We start from the raw sequence: 17,976 nt of genomic DNA, 5'->3' as shown, positions 1-17,976 counted from the left end.
AACCATGCGATTACTACCAGTAAAGCTTACGCAACATTGACACAGATGTTCTAGCCTAAACCTTCAAAGTTCAGAGAAAAACTGCCTTTTCATTTCGATCGACAGATTTGGTTTAGTCAGGTCGTCACCTAAAACCATCAATAGGTAACCCGAGTTTTGAAATAATGTAGAATTTTCACAATGTTACAGACGATTAGTACGTATCTATAGCTAAATATAAATTTATTGCACAAAGATGTGCGGTCGGAATATCAACTGTAACGTACTAACTGAAAGACCTGTGTTTTTCAATTTCTATTTATTGCCTCTAAGGCACAATTCATATGTTTTAATATGAATTTAAAACATGCTTTATAGTATTTTTTTTTAATTTTATATTTATTACAAATATTACTATGAATTAACAGCTTTCCCCAATGCGTCATTATTGCTATTATACAATTGGACATTAAATAAAAATATGGCGCACATCTAAAATAGATTAGCACCACCGAAAATAAAATCGTTGAGAAGCTGGGTGCCTCGCGCCAGGGGATCGTTTTTAAGCGCTTTTAATCATCGCCGCAACGGGGAAGAATAAAGGATGCGATCGCAACTCTCTAGGGCACTTTAAAACCCGCATCGATATCGCTCCTGAGCAATTATATTTGCTTGGTAATAGTCAGATATACGTATGCAAATCTGAATAAAATAAGAATAAAAGCTAAGTATGGATTAGAGCACTTAAGATTTTAGTTTAGTAACACGTGCCACCTGTTCTTGATATATAAAAAAATAGTTTATTATGATACGATTGTTGGCAACGAAGGTCGCGTCGTGATGGTCGCTGACGTTCATTAACACACGCACGGTGTTCAATGTCGATTATCAATTTTATGCGCTTGGAATATTATTGTTTGCCATAGTGGTTTATGTAGTTAATCAATTACTGTGGAGCTTATCGTACCATCTCGCGATTGCGATAATTGCAAAGCGTTCGGACAGAATTAGTTTCCACGGTAATTTATGATTTAGGTAGAACATTAGCAACCCATTCAGAACCAAAAGTACTTTCAAGTCAGTATTCTACAAACAAAAAAAAAAAATACAATAGATCGTAACACAGCATCTTTATAGAAGCAATGTGTATAACTGAGATTAACCATGCTGTTTTATTAAATACATTACAAAAATCGTTGGTTAAAATTAAATCAAATATAAAACTTAGCATATGAATATATATCTAGAAATATAGTCTACGATCTAGTGATATTATAATATAAGAAAAGAAGCATTTTTATTTAGTTGATGGATGCTGATATGAGTGCTTCAGTAAATTTGTTCTTATCGCGATATTTAATTTTTCATACACAATATTCACGCGTAATAAATATTCCTATACACATACATTAATACAAACTATTATCATTATACTATACAAAAGCACATTATGCGTTGCTCAGATAAAATCTCACCGCTGCCGCTAAGATTAGATAGTCATAGTTAGTAGTAGCTCGTTCGGTAAACCGACCATAAAAACCAACACAACGGACCTTGCTCTCAATACGACAAGATTTTCCAAAATCTGCCAAAGTGACCGGCGATCGTTTAGCGCTGGTTTCAAAACTGTCGCAATTTACCAATTTGCAAATTCATCAAGAAACTTAGTAGATTATTACTCAGATGATAATTTTAAAATCAAGTTTGAGAATCTGTGTAGAAGGAGCTCGAATGATTTAATTCCCTTGCGCACACTTTACCGATCATTCAGTGAGAAACTTTGCTCGTTAAGTTTTCTAAAGTCCATTTATCTACAGTCAAGTTTCCGTTTTATAATATATAAACTTATAAAGCAGTTTTGTTCATTGCGTTCGGAGGTGTGCAAGAAGTATCCTCAATTAATTCATATAACTATATATGGTTTTAAAATCATATCGATGGATAATATCGGCAAATGTGGAAATAAGGCATGAGGCAATTATGGGCCGAATTTAATCTAAAAATGAGCTAAAACGAAGTGCCAAAAAAACAATATATTTATTTTTATTCATGACTTGATTTGTTTCTCCAAATGCGTCATGATGTTTGGCTAGCTCGTTGAAAAAATGGATGGCTTGTGCAAGAGGAGCGTTCTCAAGCTCTGACGTCCTGACCGCGACGGAAAAGAATAACGGACGCGATCGCGACTATCTAGAGCCGAAAGTCGGCAAACATCTTTAGCAACTTAAAAAAATGTTTCATTGAGTGGACGCGTATATACGATATATTTGCGTCCACTCAATAAAACATTTTTTATAAAAAAAAAAAACGATTTTGCTGCGAAATTAACGATTATGATTAATAAAAAAATTCCATTATGGCGCAATTAGCGCTTTTAAAACAGGTATTTATTATGCTTAGCATGGTTTAAATTACGAGGAATGTCTGATTTTAATAAAATCGGTTAATTCGCAGCAACTAACTTTAAGTAAGATATAATTAAAACCACAGAAATTATCGTGCCTGCAAAAACTATGATCTTATATAAATGCCAAGATAGATATTAGTAATATGAAAGGCAATCAATGGTTTTAAAGCTGGTATTAGCAATGCCTCATTTTGAAACCGATCGTTTCATAGAAACAGACAAATTAGCCACTATATCAAAAAAATACTGATGTATGTTTCTCGGCGGACACAATAGATATAAGAGAGCTAGTATCGCCTAAGTCAATCAATGAGACGGGGAGGGGGGGGGGTAAAGGTCATTCAAAATCGACACTCATACGAGAATATTTTTTTTATTTAAACCTGACTACTGCGATCTTCAGATTTTGTTAAGTCAGGCGATCACTTTGGGTCACCTGGAGTTTGGAGACTTACGACCTAGAGCCACGGCGCAAATTTATATCTAAATATCAGTTTAATGCATAAGCTTAATTAGTAAAAATTCAATAATTACAATAAATTAATAAAAAAAACTAACTGTCGGTCCCTCACTGTTGTGAGGTACCGAAGCTAGAGAATGTATAAATACCGGATCCTTAACATTTTAAGAAAAAAAAATGTTTTATGTACCTTTAAAATTGACACAAACCTAACTTTATCTTTTATAAAATGAAAATTATCAGTGTCATAGTAAAACTAGCAAAATTTTGAAGCTACGAGGGCAATTAGTTAAATATTGGTAATTTTCTTTAACGAATTTCGTGACAAATTTGTTTTCATACTTTAAAAATAACTTAAACTGTTTTAAATCTGATATTTTTATTAAAATGTCTAATGCAATATTTATCTTTATATAATTAGTGTAAAAATCATTAAAAAAAAGTGTAGTGTAGCAAATAAACAGGTTTACAAGATAAACAAATATTGTCAACATCTGCTTTACTTACATAAAAAATAATAGACCAAAGCAATAGTAGTTAAGTACTATGACAAAACATTGATAATGTCTGGCATGTCAAATACCAAGGGATATTTCCATGATACCTATAACTACATATAGCACTGTTGTATATAGTCGGTATGGCTATACAGTCGCAAAGTTTTACTTAAAACCTACATATTTAAACTTGACTTTTTTATTTAAGGCTAGTAGGTATGTTTATTAATTATAAAAATATATTAAATAATAATATAAAATAACTCTATTATATAAATAGTTGATAATATAAAATAAAAAAAATAAAATTTAATGAACATTGTAATTACTATAAATTTAATAATAAAAAAATAATTTGGATAAAAAATATGTTAAATATAAACACAAACAACATAATTTAGAATAGTATTATATTGTACAACGATGTAAAATATGCGTAATAAATTAGATAAAACGATGTTTCAAAAATTCCAAAATAGAGTAATGATACTAGTTTTCAATAAAAAGTACGATTTATTGGATATTGAAGATAAGTGTTTTAGTATTTATATTATGTTAGAAAATAATATGTAATATTTAAGAACGGAATAGCGTAGTCCGTAACGTTTCAGACTAGTAACCCGAAGTTGCGGGTTCGAGCCCCGGCAGCGGAACTTGAATTTTTATTTATAAAAAATTCGCTATTATTTAAAAAAAAAAAACGGCCTCAGCTGCAGTGATATCTATTGATTATAAATTGTATAGCACATAATAATATAGATGTCATTGATTCACAGACTTTCAGCCTGGTCGTTAATCCTTATTTGTAGGTGCTCATTATGTCTGATTAACTCACTCAGTTGGTACAGATTTGCTCGTTGAAACGTATTGGGCTTACGCCTGTCAGGTTACAACGCAAGATTTAATCAAAATATATAATAAAAATGTAAAAGTATTTAATAAGAAATAAAGATGTACATAATTTTAATACTAGAAATAATGGACAATTTAAAGATAGTTAGGTATAAGAAAATGTACGGAGGTGTGAATTTGTATAATAATATTCCTAGGAAAATCAGGAAAAAATGTAGCGGTTTTCTTTAATGGAATAAAGAAACACCTTCTTGCATTAAATATAAATTATAAAATTAAAGTATTTTTTAATTCTGTTTTGATTAAATTTGCTTAGTGTATAAACAATTAGCTATATTATCTAAATAAATTAATAAATAGTAAAATAATGCATAAAGTTTATGCAAACATTTAATAAAACCGAATTTACAGCAAAATAAATATATGTGATAAAACCCACTAAACTTTTTTTAAATCGTGACAAAACCATTACAGACAAAACATATTTTTAAGAAATCGATAAAATGCACGCAGAACTGCAAACTTTGACTCTGCACTGTTTAATAAAAAAAGGTGCAATTCTCTTACACGACAATGCGCAACCAAACAAAGTGGAATGTTGCCTCTTATTTCATAACAAACTGAGCTCAGAAACAAATTTAAGTACTACCTCTGATTCTCCACTAATTGAGCATCGACTTTTCTTAAACGTCGAGTCATCCAGCGGTTCATGCAAATGAGCGTGCGCCGTCCGATTTGTTGGTGTATCGGTCCGATTTACGTATTCGTACTTAACGAGCGTATGACCCTAATCTAGATTGTGGTGCACGATTTTCGATTAGAGACCCCATAAACGTCGCGCCATTATAGGGCCCGCTGATTTGTGCAAGGTTTCCCAACACCATTTTCTCACCATCCCGAGCCGAGAGACTCGCGCTGAGATGTGCACGAGATGAACGAGCTTGGGAAACTCAACAATAGTAATAAAAATCAGAGCGCCTGTCATCCATCACAGAACGGCGATTCTTCTACACTACGATCTGAGAAATCAACAGATATAAAAGGTGAATGTAAATCGCTCAGTCGCGCTTCTTCAGTCCTTCCCTTCCATATCAACGTTTACTATCTACCAGAAGCTGCTCTTACACAAATAATGGCTCCATAAATCCGCATATAAAATAGAAAGGATCGCTCTCGTGCGTTTACTGCACGTTAACGGGTTTGCCTCTATTTACTTTGACTATTTTCTACCATTTTATACCACAGCTTTTCATCGCGACAGTGCCGAAAACATATTAGATACCGTACGCCAGTACCGTTTCGGTGCTTTACTCTCCGACTTCTACCAATAGTGGTAACAGGTTTCGCTAACGACATGTTCCGTATTAATTAGCCGACGAGTGATTAATCGGACAGCGAGACAGTCATTACTGACACTACTGCTGCTCTATCCCATAAGGGAGAAGATAGTGACTCACATTGTCGATATATTTATGCTATAATAATTTATGTGCGATATCCGCAGAACTAGGCCTAATGAACTCTGTATATACAACGCACGTATGCGCTAGAGCGGACTATATTTCATATCGGTTAGGATCATGGGCAAAGGCTTGATAGAGATGATAGGAATAGTTGTTATAGTTATCTTAATTAACACTGTTAGTAGAAGTAATATAGCATTTTTTATTTGTTTCATAGATGCTCGCAATGGCTAAAAAACTTTCAGTAATCGTAGGAGTTCTAGTTTGAATTCGCAGAAGCATTGATTTTTATTAATTGGAATTTCTAGTCCTTACATGGTTCAAGCGTTATTAAATCTTTTTTTACGTATTCTGACTAAAGAGAAGGGACAAATTCCCAGGGTTCTTTCTCCTTGAAGGGCTCAACTCTGGACAAAATCATAGCAAGAATATATTTATAAAAAAAGTAAAACCGACCTCAAATAATGAATCGGAGCTAAATTACAAAAATTCCTTCAGCTCTTTTTATACATACAATAAATAAAAGGAGCGGAACATTGCCTTCAAAAGCGCCCACTTTCTAGGTAGTACTTTCACAATAAACATTATTATTCAAAAGGACAGAATGTAGTTTTTTGACACGGCTTCGTTTGAGTTAAAATTTGTTTGTAAATTATTGTTGATTTGAAAACAAATTTTTGTGCAAAGATAAATAAATTGCACTCAAATTATTCTCTTGAGGATGCCGAAAGATATTTTTGCCGAAACACCGAAAAAAATCGCATATTTATACCAATTCTTTTGGTCAGTGTAAATAATAATCAGTATCTATTTGAATACTTAAGGAAAAAGCAAAGAAATAACGAAAATCAACAACCGCACCAGCTAAATTATCAGTAATTTGACAACTGGATTTATTGCAGCAAAATAAATAAATAACATATTCAATTTCATGTGCTTGTTTCTAAAAGAAAATCAAGAAAAAAAAAGTCTCGAATCTATTCCGAAAATGTTTTTTAAAATATGTCATTTCAGTAAAATCAAATCGGAATATATTTTCACCAGTAAATATATAAATTATCTGGTAGGTGCTAGTAAAATTATATGATTTCAACTCCACTTTATGTAGTAATATATATATTTACATTCAATGTATAAATGTTACAGCGAATGTGTATTTTTTGGTAAAGTTATATTTTCACTAGTTAAGTCCAAATACAGTTGCACCAGTAAATATATATTTCTACTAGCTAAAATATAATTTAATTGATATGCGCTAATATGCTGCTCTAAAATGTATATGAAACTAAATTTGAGTTGCGAAACGTCCATTTGCTGTTCAAACCCAAACCTAACCTATTGATAGTTCTAAAACAAATTATAATTTTAAAACTTTTATTAACTCAAGTCCAAAACACAAACTAAGCCAACTCATCTCTCAGGGGAAAATAAGCGGAAGAATAAGGTCAAACAGACATCGCATATCACATATTGCTCCATAGTTTATCTGCATTTCGATATTACACTATGTTTTAAAAAAATGGTAGTTATCCTTACCGATATTACTATGTACTTCTAATATAAAAGGGCTGATCAAAGTATATTTAAACCAAATTTTGGTCAATATGAGAGCACAAAAACAATTATCACTTCTCAGAAGTCAAAAATTCACGTCAAAAGCAATAAAATCGTGTCGGCGCCGTCGCAGTGGGAACGCTCGGTAACGAGCGTTCCCACTGCGACGGCGACGGCACGATTTTATTGCTTTTGACGTGGATTTTTGACTTCTGAGAAGTGATAATTGTTTTTTGCGCTCTCTAAATGCGCAAAATTTCGTTTATATGTTCCTCATTTAATTTTTAATATTATTATAAAAGTATTTATGAACGCTAGAGTGCCGAGCGTACTCACTACGACGGCGACGGCACGATTTTATTGCTTTTGACGTGGATTTTTGACTTCTGAGAAAGGATAATTATTTTTTGCGCTTTTCTATTGGGCAAAATTCAGTTTTGATGTGCTTTATTCGATTCTCACTCACGACTCTCACGCTTGATAATCGAGCGTTTCAACCGCGATGGCACGATTTTGTTGCTTTTCACTAAAAATTCACTATATGGCAACACTGAGCAGCAAATAAAACACGACTAATTATCAGGTAAATATTATGTTTTTAATAATTCTTAATGCCTAATTAAAATATTTTGCATAAAATATGTCGCAACGGTGACAAATTTTTATATTTATTTGTGGCATATAAAATTATTATTTATTCAAGAAATTATATTACGATGTTAAAATATATATAAAAGACATTTTTGTCATGAGGCACGGAATCATTATTTTCCCAGGGCCCGTGTTTGTTCACGATTAGCGTGTTTGCATCACGTCGGGTTGTCACCATTTTCGGGATCTATTGTATTGCTATCGAAATTTTTCCTAAGCAATGAAAAGTTGGATCAACAGAATCATTAAGTTTGGGTACCGCTCAAATACTATATGTAATTGAGGTATATTATCAATATTATATGTAATACTTTTATATTACTTTCGAATGTCACTGATAGGAACTGCATAACTTAACTGCCTAATGGCAAATGATTCGAAATATAAATTAATTTTGGTTGTTATCACGATTATTAGCGGTCATGTGATCCAAACCCACAAATCACAACGGTATTGCTTCATCGCCATCCGATACAGTTCTTTTTTTTTCTGTGGTAAAAGCGAGTCCGGATCTCACACAGGCGGATCTCGAAAGACCTTCGGCTCATCATGACTCACGAAGATCTACCACGCCTTTCCGAAATCGATTCACCGAAATTCGAAACAAACACACAACAGTCCGAAATGTCAGCGGCGGCGTTCCTAATCGACTTTTAACTGTGGGAAAACTCAATTTCACATTTGCCACACGCGTGAATCGTACTACGCCTATGATGATGATAATAAAATAATAGGCAAGCAAAAAAAGAAATAGAAGAAGTATTTTAGTGAGATTTGCCGCAACTTGGTCGTGCGTGAATGCATCTGTGTATGTATTTTTTGTGCTTTGGTGAAATATGGGAGTTGTTTGAGATCTTAGTCTTCTTCTACAACATACATATATCGATCGGCGTTCGAGCGTAAATAAATAGCGGTCTTTAGGCAATTTGTAATAGTAGATAATAACGTAGCTGATTTTTTGAGACGTAATTAGCAATGCGAAGCGAATATTGTAAATATGGTAGAAATGGAATTAAATAAACTCTGTTAGAAACAAATTTAGTTGATTTGTCATAGAGTGCCTAAAATATTCACAATTTATTGTAATGGTAATCATTAAATATAATAATAATAATCAAACAGACATATCTTATAGTTATTGCAAGACCCTTTATACTATCACGATAGAGCAATTGTCATTGCTTATTCATAATTTAAATGTCGTGAGTTCAAATTTCACATAAACATTTTTAAATCGTTTCTGAAGATTGAAATATTAATTATAATTAATATCACCAAAGATTAGATATTATTAACTTTTGATGATCATACGGTTGAATAATTGGTAAGATTTACAAAAATTTAGCTTATCAAATGTTGAGAAAATTTAATTTTAAGTGATAATAATTTTAATCATTATCATAATAAATATTTTTAGCTTTTTATATATATTACATAATTAATATAAAGTATATCCCCCCCCCAATAACACGGTAAATTGGGGACGTACTCTTTGGGTGCCCATTACTTTATGTGTAAGCAAGCCAAAGGGAGGATAATTTTAATTATTTTTTTGCAATTCGTACGTACGAATTGCAAAAAAATTATGAGTCTCCCCAACTACACGCACCCAAATAGCACGCCCCCATTTTACCGTGTTATTGGGGGTCTACTGTAAAAGCCAATAAAAATAAATCTTAGGTTAATCCAATTGAAATTATATTATTTATAATTATAATACCTAATACAAATATTATTAAAATTTTACCATTAGATATTCTTGGCTTTTTGTATCTCGCGGTTGAATTAGTATAATTTACAAGCAACTGAATTTATATATAGCTAAGCAAATTTATTTTTAGATGATAATAATTATAATTATATTTAAAAATCAATAAACCAAATTATTTTTAACTAATAAATAGTTTCATTGTATATTTTTATGATTGGTTTAGGTATCTTTGGAAACAAACAATAAGTATTCCTTCAAAACCTATCTATAATAAAATTCTATTTCCTTTAGTTCTAAATAGTAAATATGTACGGTGATAGATTTGCATAAAAAAACAAAAATCCAACATCGCAGTACAAAAAAATCGTCCTCGTCTCCCGTTTTTAACCGATAGTCGCCTTCTCTTAGTAACTAAATACTATTTTTAGTAAATTTAATGAATTTCTAAAATTTGAATGAATGTATTAATAAAAAATGTATCTATGCTACTTTTAAGTGCGCCACATACTTTCCAACTCCTGTTTATAATCAAGATGAAAAAACACGTTTCAATAACGTCGAACCGTGAAGTGTTAAAAGCGCGTTTAATTGCAAATACATTTTTTGCTATATAAAATGATTAATCGTTGGCAATTTGTGTTATATTGATTGACATTCATAAGTTCATACATTAACTATATTCAGTTTTTACACGTGTATTTAAATTATTACAAAAAAAAATATATAATTTTATGACCCCTTTAGAAATGTGGATATCCATTAAAATATATATAGATATATTAAGCATTAATAATCAATCGATTTAACTATTATATAAATCCGAAACGATCCGAATATGGTTTCAGAATTTAAATTCTTCTGTGTAAACCACTAATATGGATGTAGAATAAATTGAATATTAATTCGAGAAACTCACCATGAAAACCATGAAGCGTGTGGTTTTACTCCTCTCACTATCTGGTTTTAATTAGTTTTACTCCAAAATCTGCTTTCGCAGAACAGCTTCAGAGCACCTGAGAATAAAATATGAATTAAAATCTATAGAAAATAAAAATAAATTATAATGGAATACATATTTACCTTAACTGGTGTATATAACGTTCCTTAATACTGGCGACTTGCAAAAGTACAAAAATACTGGCCTTTAATTCGATTTTAATAAATAATTATTTATAACAACGTGTATATATTTATATTTATTTATAGTTATTATTAAATATAATCGTTAACGCAATAAAATATCGATAAAAAAATATTTTTTTCTTATAAAACTAGTACTGGCCATAAATTTTTAGAATTTATGGTTTAAGATCACATTGTTGATTGTGAATATATTTATTTCTATATATAAATATTTAAATTCATATATATTAAATTCAATCGTCCATGGTCGTCGTTTCGCCGATCGGCGAACGATGCCCACTTTTGAGAATCACTGGTGGGTAGTCGTAGCAAGAGAGGAACATGTTCTTATCACAAGAGAAGAGGACGGTTTTCGAATTGTCGAAATATAAATTTTGGATCAAGTAGGACTTTTAAAAAGCAATACTTTTACTAGCTATTCATTTCTATGACTATTGGCTAGAGTCGCATTTCATTTTTGAGCTGGTTCTAATACTTTCTTCGTTGTCAAATCTGTAACAAATAAACATATATTATTACGTTGTATAATCATAGGTTAAAAAAGAGTTTGCTTATAATATTATCATATAAGATTATAAACTGATTTAGATACGCATTTACGACTCTACAGATTGTCGACACCCCCCTCAGCAATATTAAAAGTGCTTTATCCTGACACACTACGTCTAGAATGCAATGAATTAGATCCCAACTCGTACTTTCGCTTGTATAGAATGCTCTCTAGCAAAAAATAATAGTTCATTTCGCTAGGATCAAATACATGATAAATTGTTCAAGTGACACGCGCTCCGCAAAACGAAACCGAGCATATTCGATGTCTTACCGCAAACTTTACCTATGGCATACTAAAAATCCGCGACAAAAGTATTTCTCTATATAATAAAAAGAAATTCTAAAAAATGTAAAATCCAACACTATAAGTAAATTTGTTGATCAACCACCTCCATGTCGACTCCAGGTCTTTTTGTAAAGACAATGAAGTCAGCAAATATTTGAGTTACTAATGTCTGCATGCATGTCACTGATAAAGAAAAAAATTAGATCCTTACGGTACTGTATAGTTCCTGGCATCCGAAGAATAAGGTTATAGCAAATTTTGTTAAATGGTTTAAAATAAGTCAGTATGGATAAAATAAACATGGATTTTATAAACAATAAACTTGATCTCTTCCTATTATTTACCGTCGAACGACGCGGACGAAAACCGTGTTGCTGGTCCACTAAACCCTGACGATATTAGTAATGGATATATTTGTAAATAAATATAGCAAACAACTAATCAGGTGTAGAAGAAACAGAAGTGTGGCTTATGTTTATATCCATGAAGTTTTACGCAGCAAATTTATAATATTTCGATAAAAAGGATATCAAACTGACATCCCTTACATATATTATTAGTCAATAGAAATCAAAGCTTTGCTGGTAATGCAGTTAATATATGTTCCTAATTATATTACCAGATTCAATTCATTCTTCAATAGAGATACAAATAATCGTTTTAAACACCAACTGAATCAATAAAAAAATTAATTAGTTTATAAACTTTAAAATTATCATAAAAAATCATAATATATAAATATGGTAGAAATATAAATTATACAAATATGAACATATAACCTAAATGGGATTTTTTTTATGTATACCGCATTTTCATTAAAGTGAAGAAATCTGCGTGCTCCGGTGATGTACACTTAGTGTACATGTATAAATGAGTGATTTAAAATTGCAAAAACATGTAAATGCATTTAAAATCGCAATAATAAATATTTATTTTAAAAGATAATATAAAAAAATATGTTGAAAACCTTCGTATACAAACATCACCCCCGCGCGAATAATTGATACACGATTTTATTGATACACGGAGATGCACCTTGAATATAAACGTTCAATTCGACATATTTATAGGGATCTTTTCATAATAAGATGGGCATGTACAGTTAGTACACATCACAGTAAAATAAAAGTTTAAGCAAAGGGAAATGGTCATATTTCCCTTTACTTAAACCTAAATACTTTAAACATGTTGTTTTTTTTATGAAAAGTAGCTTTAACTTAAAGTCGACTACAATGTTAAAATAATAATTATTTGTGAATCTGGTTATTATGAACTAATTCATAATTTTAATAATTAACAAACGTTAATGTGAAAGTTATTATTTTTATTGTCATCATAAAAGGTGTTTTCCCCATTACTTAACTACATGTCAATTTCGCTTCGTCTTCGGTCGTGTAACTACCTCAATTTAAAAACATTCTATATGAAAAAAATAGTAGTTAAAACACAGCAAATAAAAACATACGAAATGTTTCATTTAAATAAAGTATTGTCACGCTCGGCGATTTCTTTATTTTATAAATGACGAGGCAGAAAATTTGCAGAAAAATCAGTAAAGTGGTTCAAATATTTCAAAGGGTTTGAATGGTAGAAACGTTTCTAAGAGTCGTAAAGAGGTGTGCTTTGTATTGTCTAGAAGAGCACAAAAAAACTATTGGAATTGAACTTAGTAATCGCTTAATTTAAGGTGACCAGATTTTGAAAATATCAAAGGACAATAAAAAAGGTAATTTTGGAAATTTTTGTTCTTTTAAGGATTTATCGTAAGCTAAAAAAAGGATCACCTCGGACATTTTTGTTTAAGGAGGGTAAAAGGAGAGCAATCCTTCTCGATGGAAGACGTCTAAGGAGGATAAAAGGAGAGCAATCCTTCTCGATGGCAGACGTCTAGTCACCTTACTTTATCACTATTAGGGAGATTGCTAAGGAATTTATTTGTATTTAAATATGCATTATTTGTAGATCTGGGTATTTAAAACAGATAAAGCAAAACGGTAAAGCTATTGCAGTTTTGAAACTGTTTTATTTTTCTACTATCTAACTCCAGGTTAATTTTGTTTCGTTTTCGGTCGTGTAACAACTCCAATTAAAAAAAAATATCGATAGCGAATTAAAAAAAAAGCAACGCTTAGATATTTTGGTTATCGATTATTCCAGGTATGCAATCACATATTTATAATCATTATAAAATGTCGTCTATTAGATAACTTCCAAGAAACTACACATATGTATATTGCGAGTCGTCACTCGGAACGGAACGATCTAGATGTTTTTTTTTGGTTTTAATTTATTTTGCTGTAACCAAGCTTCTTCAGCTAAATAACCGACTGCATCACAATCATTGTTACGCGATCGTCGTAAAAGATAGTATCCCCAAATATCAATAGATAAAAAAATACGTTTTATTAGCATTTATACGGTTTGATCGACGTTAACCTCAATCTTCATACGTACTAAGTATATATTACATGTTAACGTTTAAAACGTACCTAGTTACGTTTTAAACGTTCAGTCAAATCTAACGTATATGTGCATTAAATCGGAAGCAATGATATTTAATATAAAAGGAAAAACTCACTTTTCGGCCTCGGAGCCCGTCGCCGAGAATTCAAAATTTGAAGATTTCATTACGAAGATTGTTTTATGATTGTTTATCTAGTTTAATCAACGTATTCTTCTAATCCTCAACACATTATGTATATATTTAATTTTCATAGTTATAACACACCTAGTTAATTTGCAATCCGATTATTTATATTCAGTCAAATGACGAATAAATGAAAATTATTGTCGCGTAGCAAAATTTTATTATTAAATAATAATTATTTGAAAATGTTGTCATGGGACTGACGGCCGTTTTGTTTTATATTTGAATGCTTATTTTTCATTGGTCGAAACAACAGAACGCATTACCGTTGCCTCGGAAAGCAATGAAGCAAATTTAATTTTAATTTTTATTATTATTTATTATTCAAATTAAATATATTTCATTTGTTTACGTGTATTATTATACACCGTTCATACAAAGCGATACGATTTACAGAGTAGAGAATTGAACAGAGAATGTTTTATTTTAAGTTTTGCGCGTTTGGAAGCGGCTTAGAACAATTATATATGTGAAAGCGATAACAACGATAGGTTTGTAGTCACTATGAATATTGAGTATTAAACGATTAAGAAAACTTATTTTTTAAGTATCTTTTTTACTCCGATCACTGCTTTGGTTTTGTACCTATTGAAAATATAAAAAAAGGTGATGAGCTGACTTGATACAACTTTCGTTGGCCTTTCGTCGCCGATTGCCTAACATTTATCAATATCGTCCCGAAACGAGTGGCTCTCAACATTTGCATAACACGTACATACATGCATACATAATCATACCGACACGTCTCATTTCATTTTTATTGAGGTAGGTCAACAGCATTTTTTTTAAATGCACAAGTGCTTATCAGTCGCTCTGTCCTCAAACGATAAGACTATAATGTGTGCATATAAAATATATTTATTTATAGCAGAATGATACAATACGATAAGCTGACATTGAAAAACAAAACTTTAAGAATCTGTTATCTGATATTTTTTTATTATATATAAATTGCGATCAGATAATCTTTCACTTTTGTAAAATTATTGATCTTTCTTGCGTAGTCTACTCTCACTTGACCTCGCGAATATCATCAGGTTATCAACGCCATTATTCCGGTTTTTGCGAATGGTCTTCTGCTTTCCATGCGCACCTTGACCAAGTAATCGATGTTATATAAGAGGCAGATGCATATGTGGGATCAGATTTTTGGAATCTCATAGATTATATATTGACCAACGACTTCCGCGTGTCGTAATATATTATTGCATACTTAAAGAACTTCATGCTTATAAATTAAGAAGAAATCATCATTATCAATCATTATAATTTGACAAGAGCATCTCAATCGATTTGAGTATTGAAGATTTATTGTACAGAATTGAAACTGTCTAGTTGAAGATGACAAGTGGCGTTAGGAAGGTTATGTTAGGTATTATTCATGACGGTAAATTTGTTTCAAATGTTGTGATAACTGTAAATACACTTGAGATTAAAGTTAATCGATAATTAAATGATCCAACTGAATGTTTTTTGATCTTATATTGTATAATTGATATTAAAAACAATAACTTTAAAAAGGGTGAAATAAAACAACGTGTATACAAATATAAAAAATGTAAACAAAAAGCGCGTGAAAACAAGCAGGCGTAATAGTTCTTCGTAAGCAGAATATTAACCCTACGCTTGAATCCCAAGTAAAATTTATGAAAAACAATACAGAATAAACTATTAATTATAATAAAATCTGGCCAGATGATGCATTTATATTTAAGTGTTTTCATTGGACCATCTTTGGCAGGAAAATATCCATAGGAGCAGTTTTCTTGGACATTGAGTGACAAAAATGATTAGATTCTCATCATAATTACCTATGCAAGATTCATTCTTAGAAAGCAAATCTATTTATGGTATGGATCTTGTTTCAAAGCGACGAAGTCTGGCGTTATAACCCTTTAACTACCGAGCTTTTTGTGATTACTATTTAAATATAAAAAAAAATATTATTTGCCTATAAAATCTGATTCATTCTTCACAATGATGGAAATCCTGAAATATTTTTCTAAGTAGTAAAAGCCGTTATATATTATAGTATATCGGCAATGAAAGGGTTAATAACAAAATAGTTGCAAATTAAAAGTTAAATAAAACATGAAATAAAAAATTGTATAAAAATCACAATAAAACAATTAAAAAACTTACAAATAAATTTAGAACATCAAATTTAGAAATTGTTTGTAATATTAAGGAATGGGCTAAAATATTTGCTGTCAGCCTTCAAATCAATACTAAGTCAATTCTAGTAAGCTAAAAATATAATTGAAGAACAACTCACATTATTCAACGATTTTAACCAATCGTTAAGCTCCAATAAATGACTTCATCGCTAATAAAGCTCTTCAAATCCTTTTATTTATTTATATGCAACATTACAAACTCGTATTTTTCTTGTCTATACTTTTGGACCACGTGAAAGAGAGTAGGCGTATTAGTTAATCGTAAACCGGGTACGAACCCTACGATTCTATTTTTTGTATAATAAATTTACTACCTGTCGCAAGTAAAATTTATCAAAAACTACAATATATGAGCACGGTAATAATAACTATTTGGGTTTATGTGTTCTCATTAAGTTGTAAAACATATCCATAGGAACAGTTTTATTAAACATTGCTTAAACTTTAAATTGTTTAGTATGCCAGCATTATAGACAAACTAATAAACTTAATTTTCCAGTAACCTTGAATTAATCAGCTCGTTTTTAAACTGTAGAATCATTTAAATTGTCAAATCTCTGGCGTTCCTCAAGGTTCAATTATATGACCCTTGCTATTGAGTTTTTTTAACTAAGCCACACAAAAATGATATCACTGCTTTATTAGCTTACGACACTATCTATATTAGTGCTATTTTTAATTTTTAACTAATTGAGCTGAACAGAGAATTACTGACGACCGATTACGTGCTACTGCAATACGTGAAGATATGAGATTAAAATATTGTATATCGCTTGTATTATTAAAATAAATATGTAATAACATGATGAATAAAATTATAATAATAAATAAAGAATGAGTTAGTAGTAGCGGTAGATAAGACTGCAAAATGGTTTGACAAATGGCTAGTCACTGCAAATGTCACTAAAAGCGTAGTATTAACGTTTTTTATAGCTCAAATTAAAATGTATAATAAATTTCTAGATACTTATGGTTACTTTAGACTCCAAACTTTCATGGAAATCTCATCGAGATAAACTAATATAAATAATTAAAACAACTAGAGCAAAGCTATATCTCTTTTTCGCAGTAAAAAAAGGTTAAATATTTAAAAATAAATTACTAATTGATTTGTATATAATATTTTTTTTTTAAGTTTTTCAGTACAACAGCTATTCATTTCAACTTTTCCAGGGTGGGAGGGGGGGGGGAAAGTTTGCCAGTCAATGGTCGTTTGGCTAGAAAAATTCCGTTTAGAATCTCGTTTAATGACATGAATTTTTCTAGCCAAATTCCGTTTAGAATCTGCGTCAAAAGCAATAAAGTCGTGCCGTCGCTTGGTTATCTAGCGTTCATATTAATACTTACAATAAATGAGAATCGAATGAAGCATAGTTAAACCGAATTTTGACTAATAGGAGAGCGCAAAAAACAATTATCCCTTTTCAGATGTCAAAAATTCACGTCAAAAGCGTTCCCACTGCAATGGCGCCGGCACGATTTTATTGCTTTTGACGTGATTTTTGACTTCAGAGAAATGATAATTGTTTTTACGCCCTCCTATTGACCAAATTCTATTTGAATATACTTTGACCAATACCAGTATATTAGTGGTTTG

General features: G+C 31.0%; 1 protein-coding gene across 1 annotated transcript in view; it reads right to left on the bottom strand.

Annotated features, from left to right (window-relative positions):
* The window catches only part of LOC148229098 (uncharacterized), a 64,110-nt gene extending 53,316 nt beyond the window's left edge, over window positions 1-10,794 (bottom strand). Inside the window, exons 1-2 of the mRNA XM_088197388.1 lie at window positions 10,655-10,794; window positions 10,491-10,587 (exon numbers count right to left, since the gene is read on the bottom strand). Of these exons, the coding sequence (XP_088053514.1) occupies window positions 10,491-10,502 (12 nt within the window). The 5' untranslated portion in view covers window positions 10,503-10,587; window positions 10,655-10,794. The remainder of the gene's footprint in view (window positions 1-10,490; window positions 10,588-10,654) is intronic.
* Between the last annotated feature and the right edge of the window lie 7,182 nt (window positions 10,795-17,976).

The sequence above is a fragment of the Plectrocnemia conspersa genome, unplaced genomic scaffold (assembly GCF_051122295.1).
Source record: "Plectrocnemia conspersa isolate PC_06_02 unplaced genomic scaffold, ASM5112229v1 ptg000011l, whole genome shotgun sequence".
Taxonomy (NCBI): domain Eukaryota; kingdom Metazoa; phylum Arthropoda; class Insecta; order Trichoptera; family Polycentropodidae; genus Plectrocnemia; species Plectrocnemia conspersa.
The sequence above is the reverse complement of the archived record's forward strand: the minus strand, read 5'-3'. Positions and strand labels throughout refer to the sequence as shown.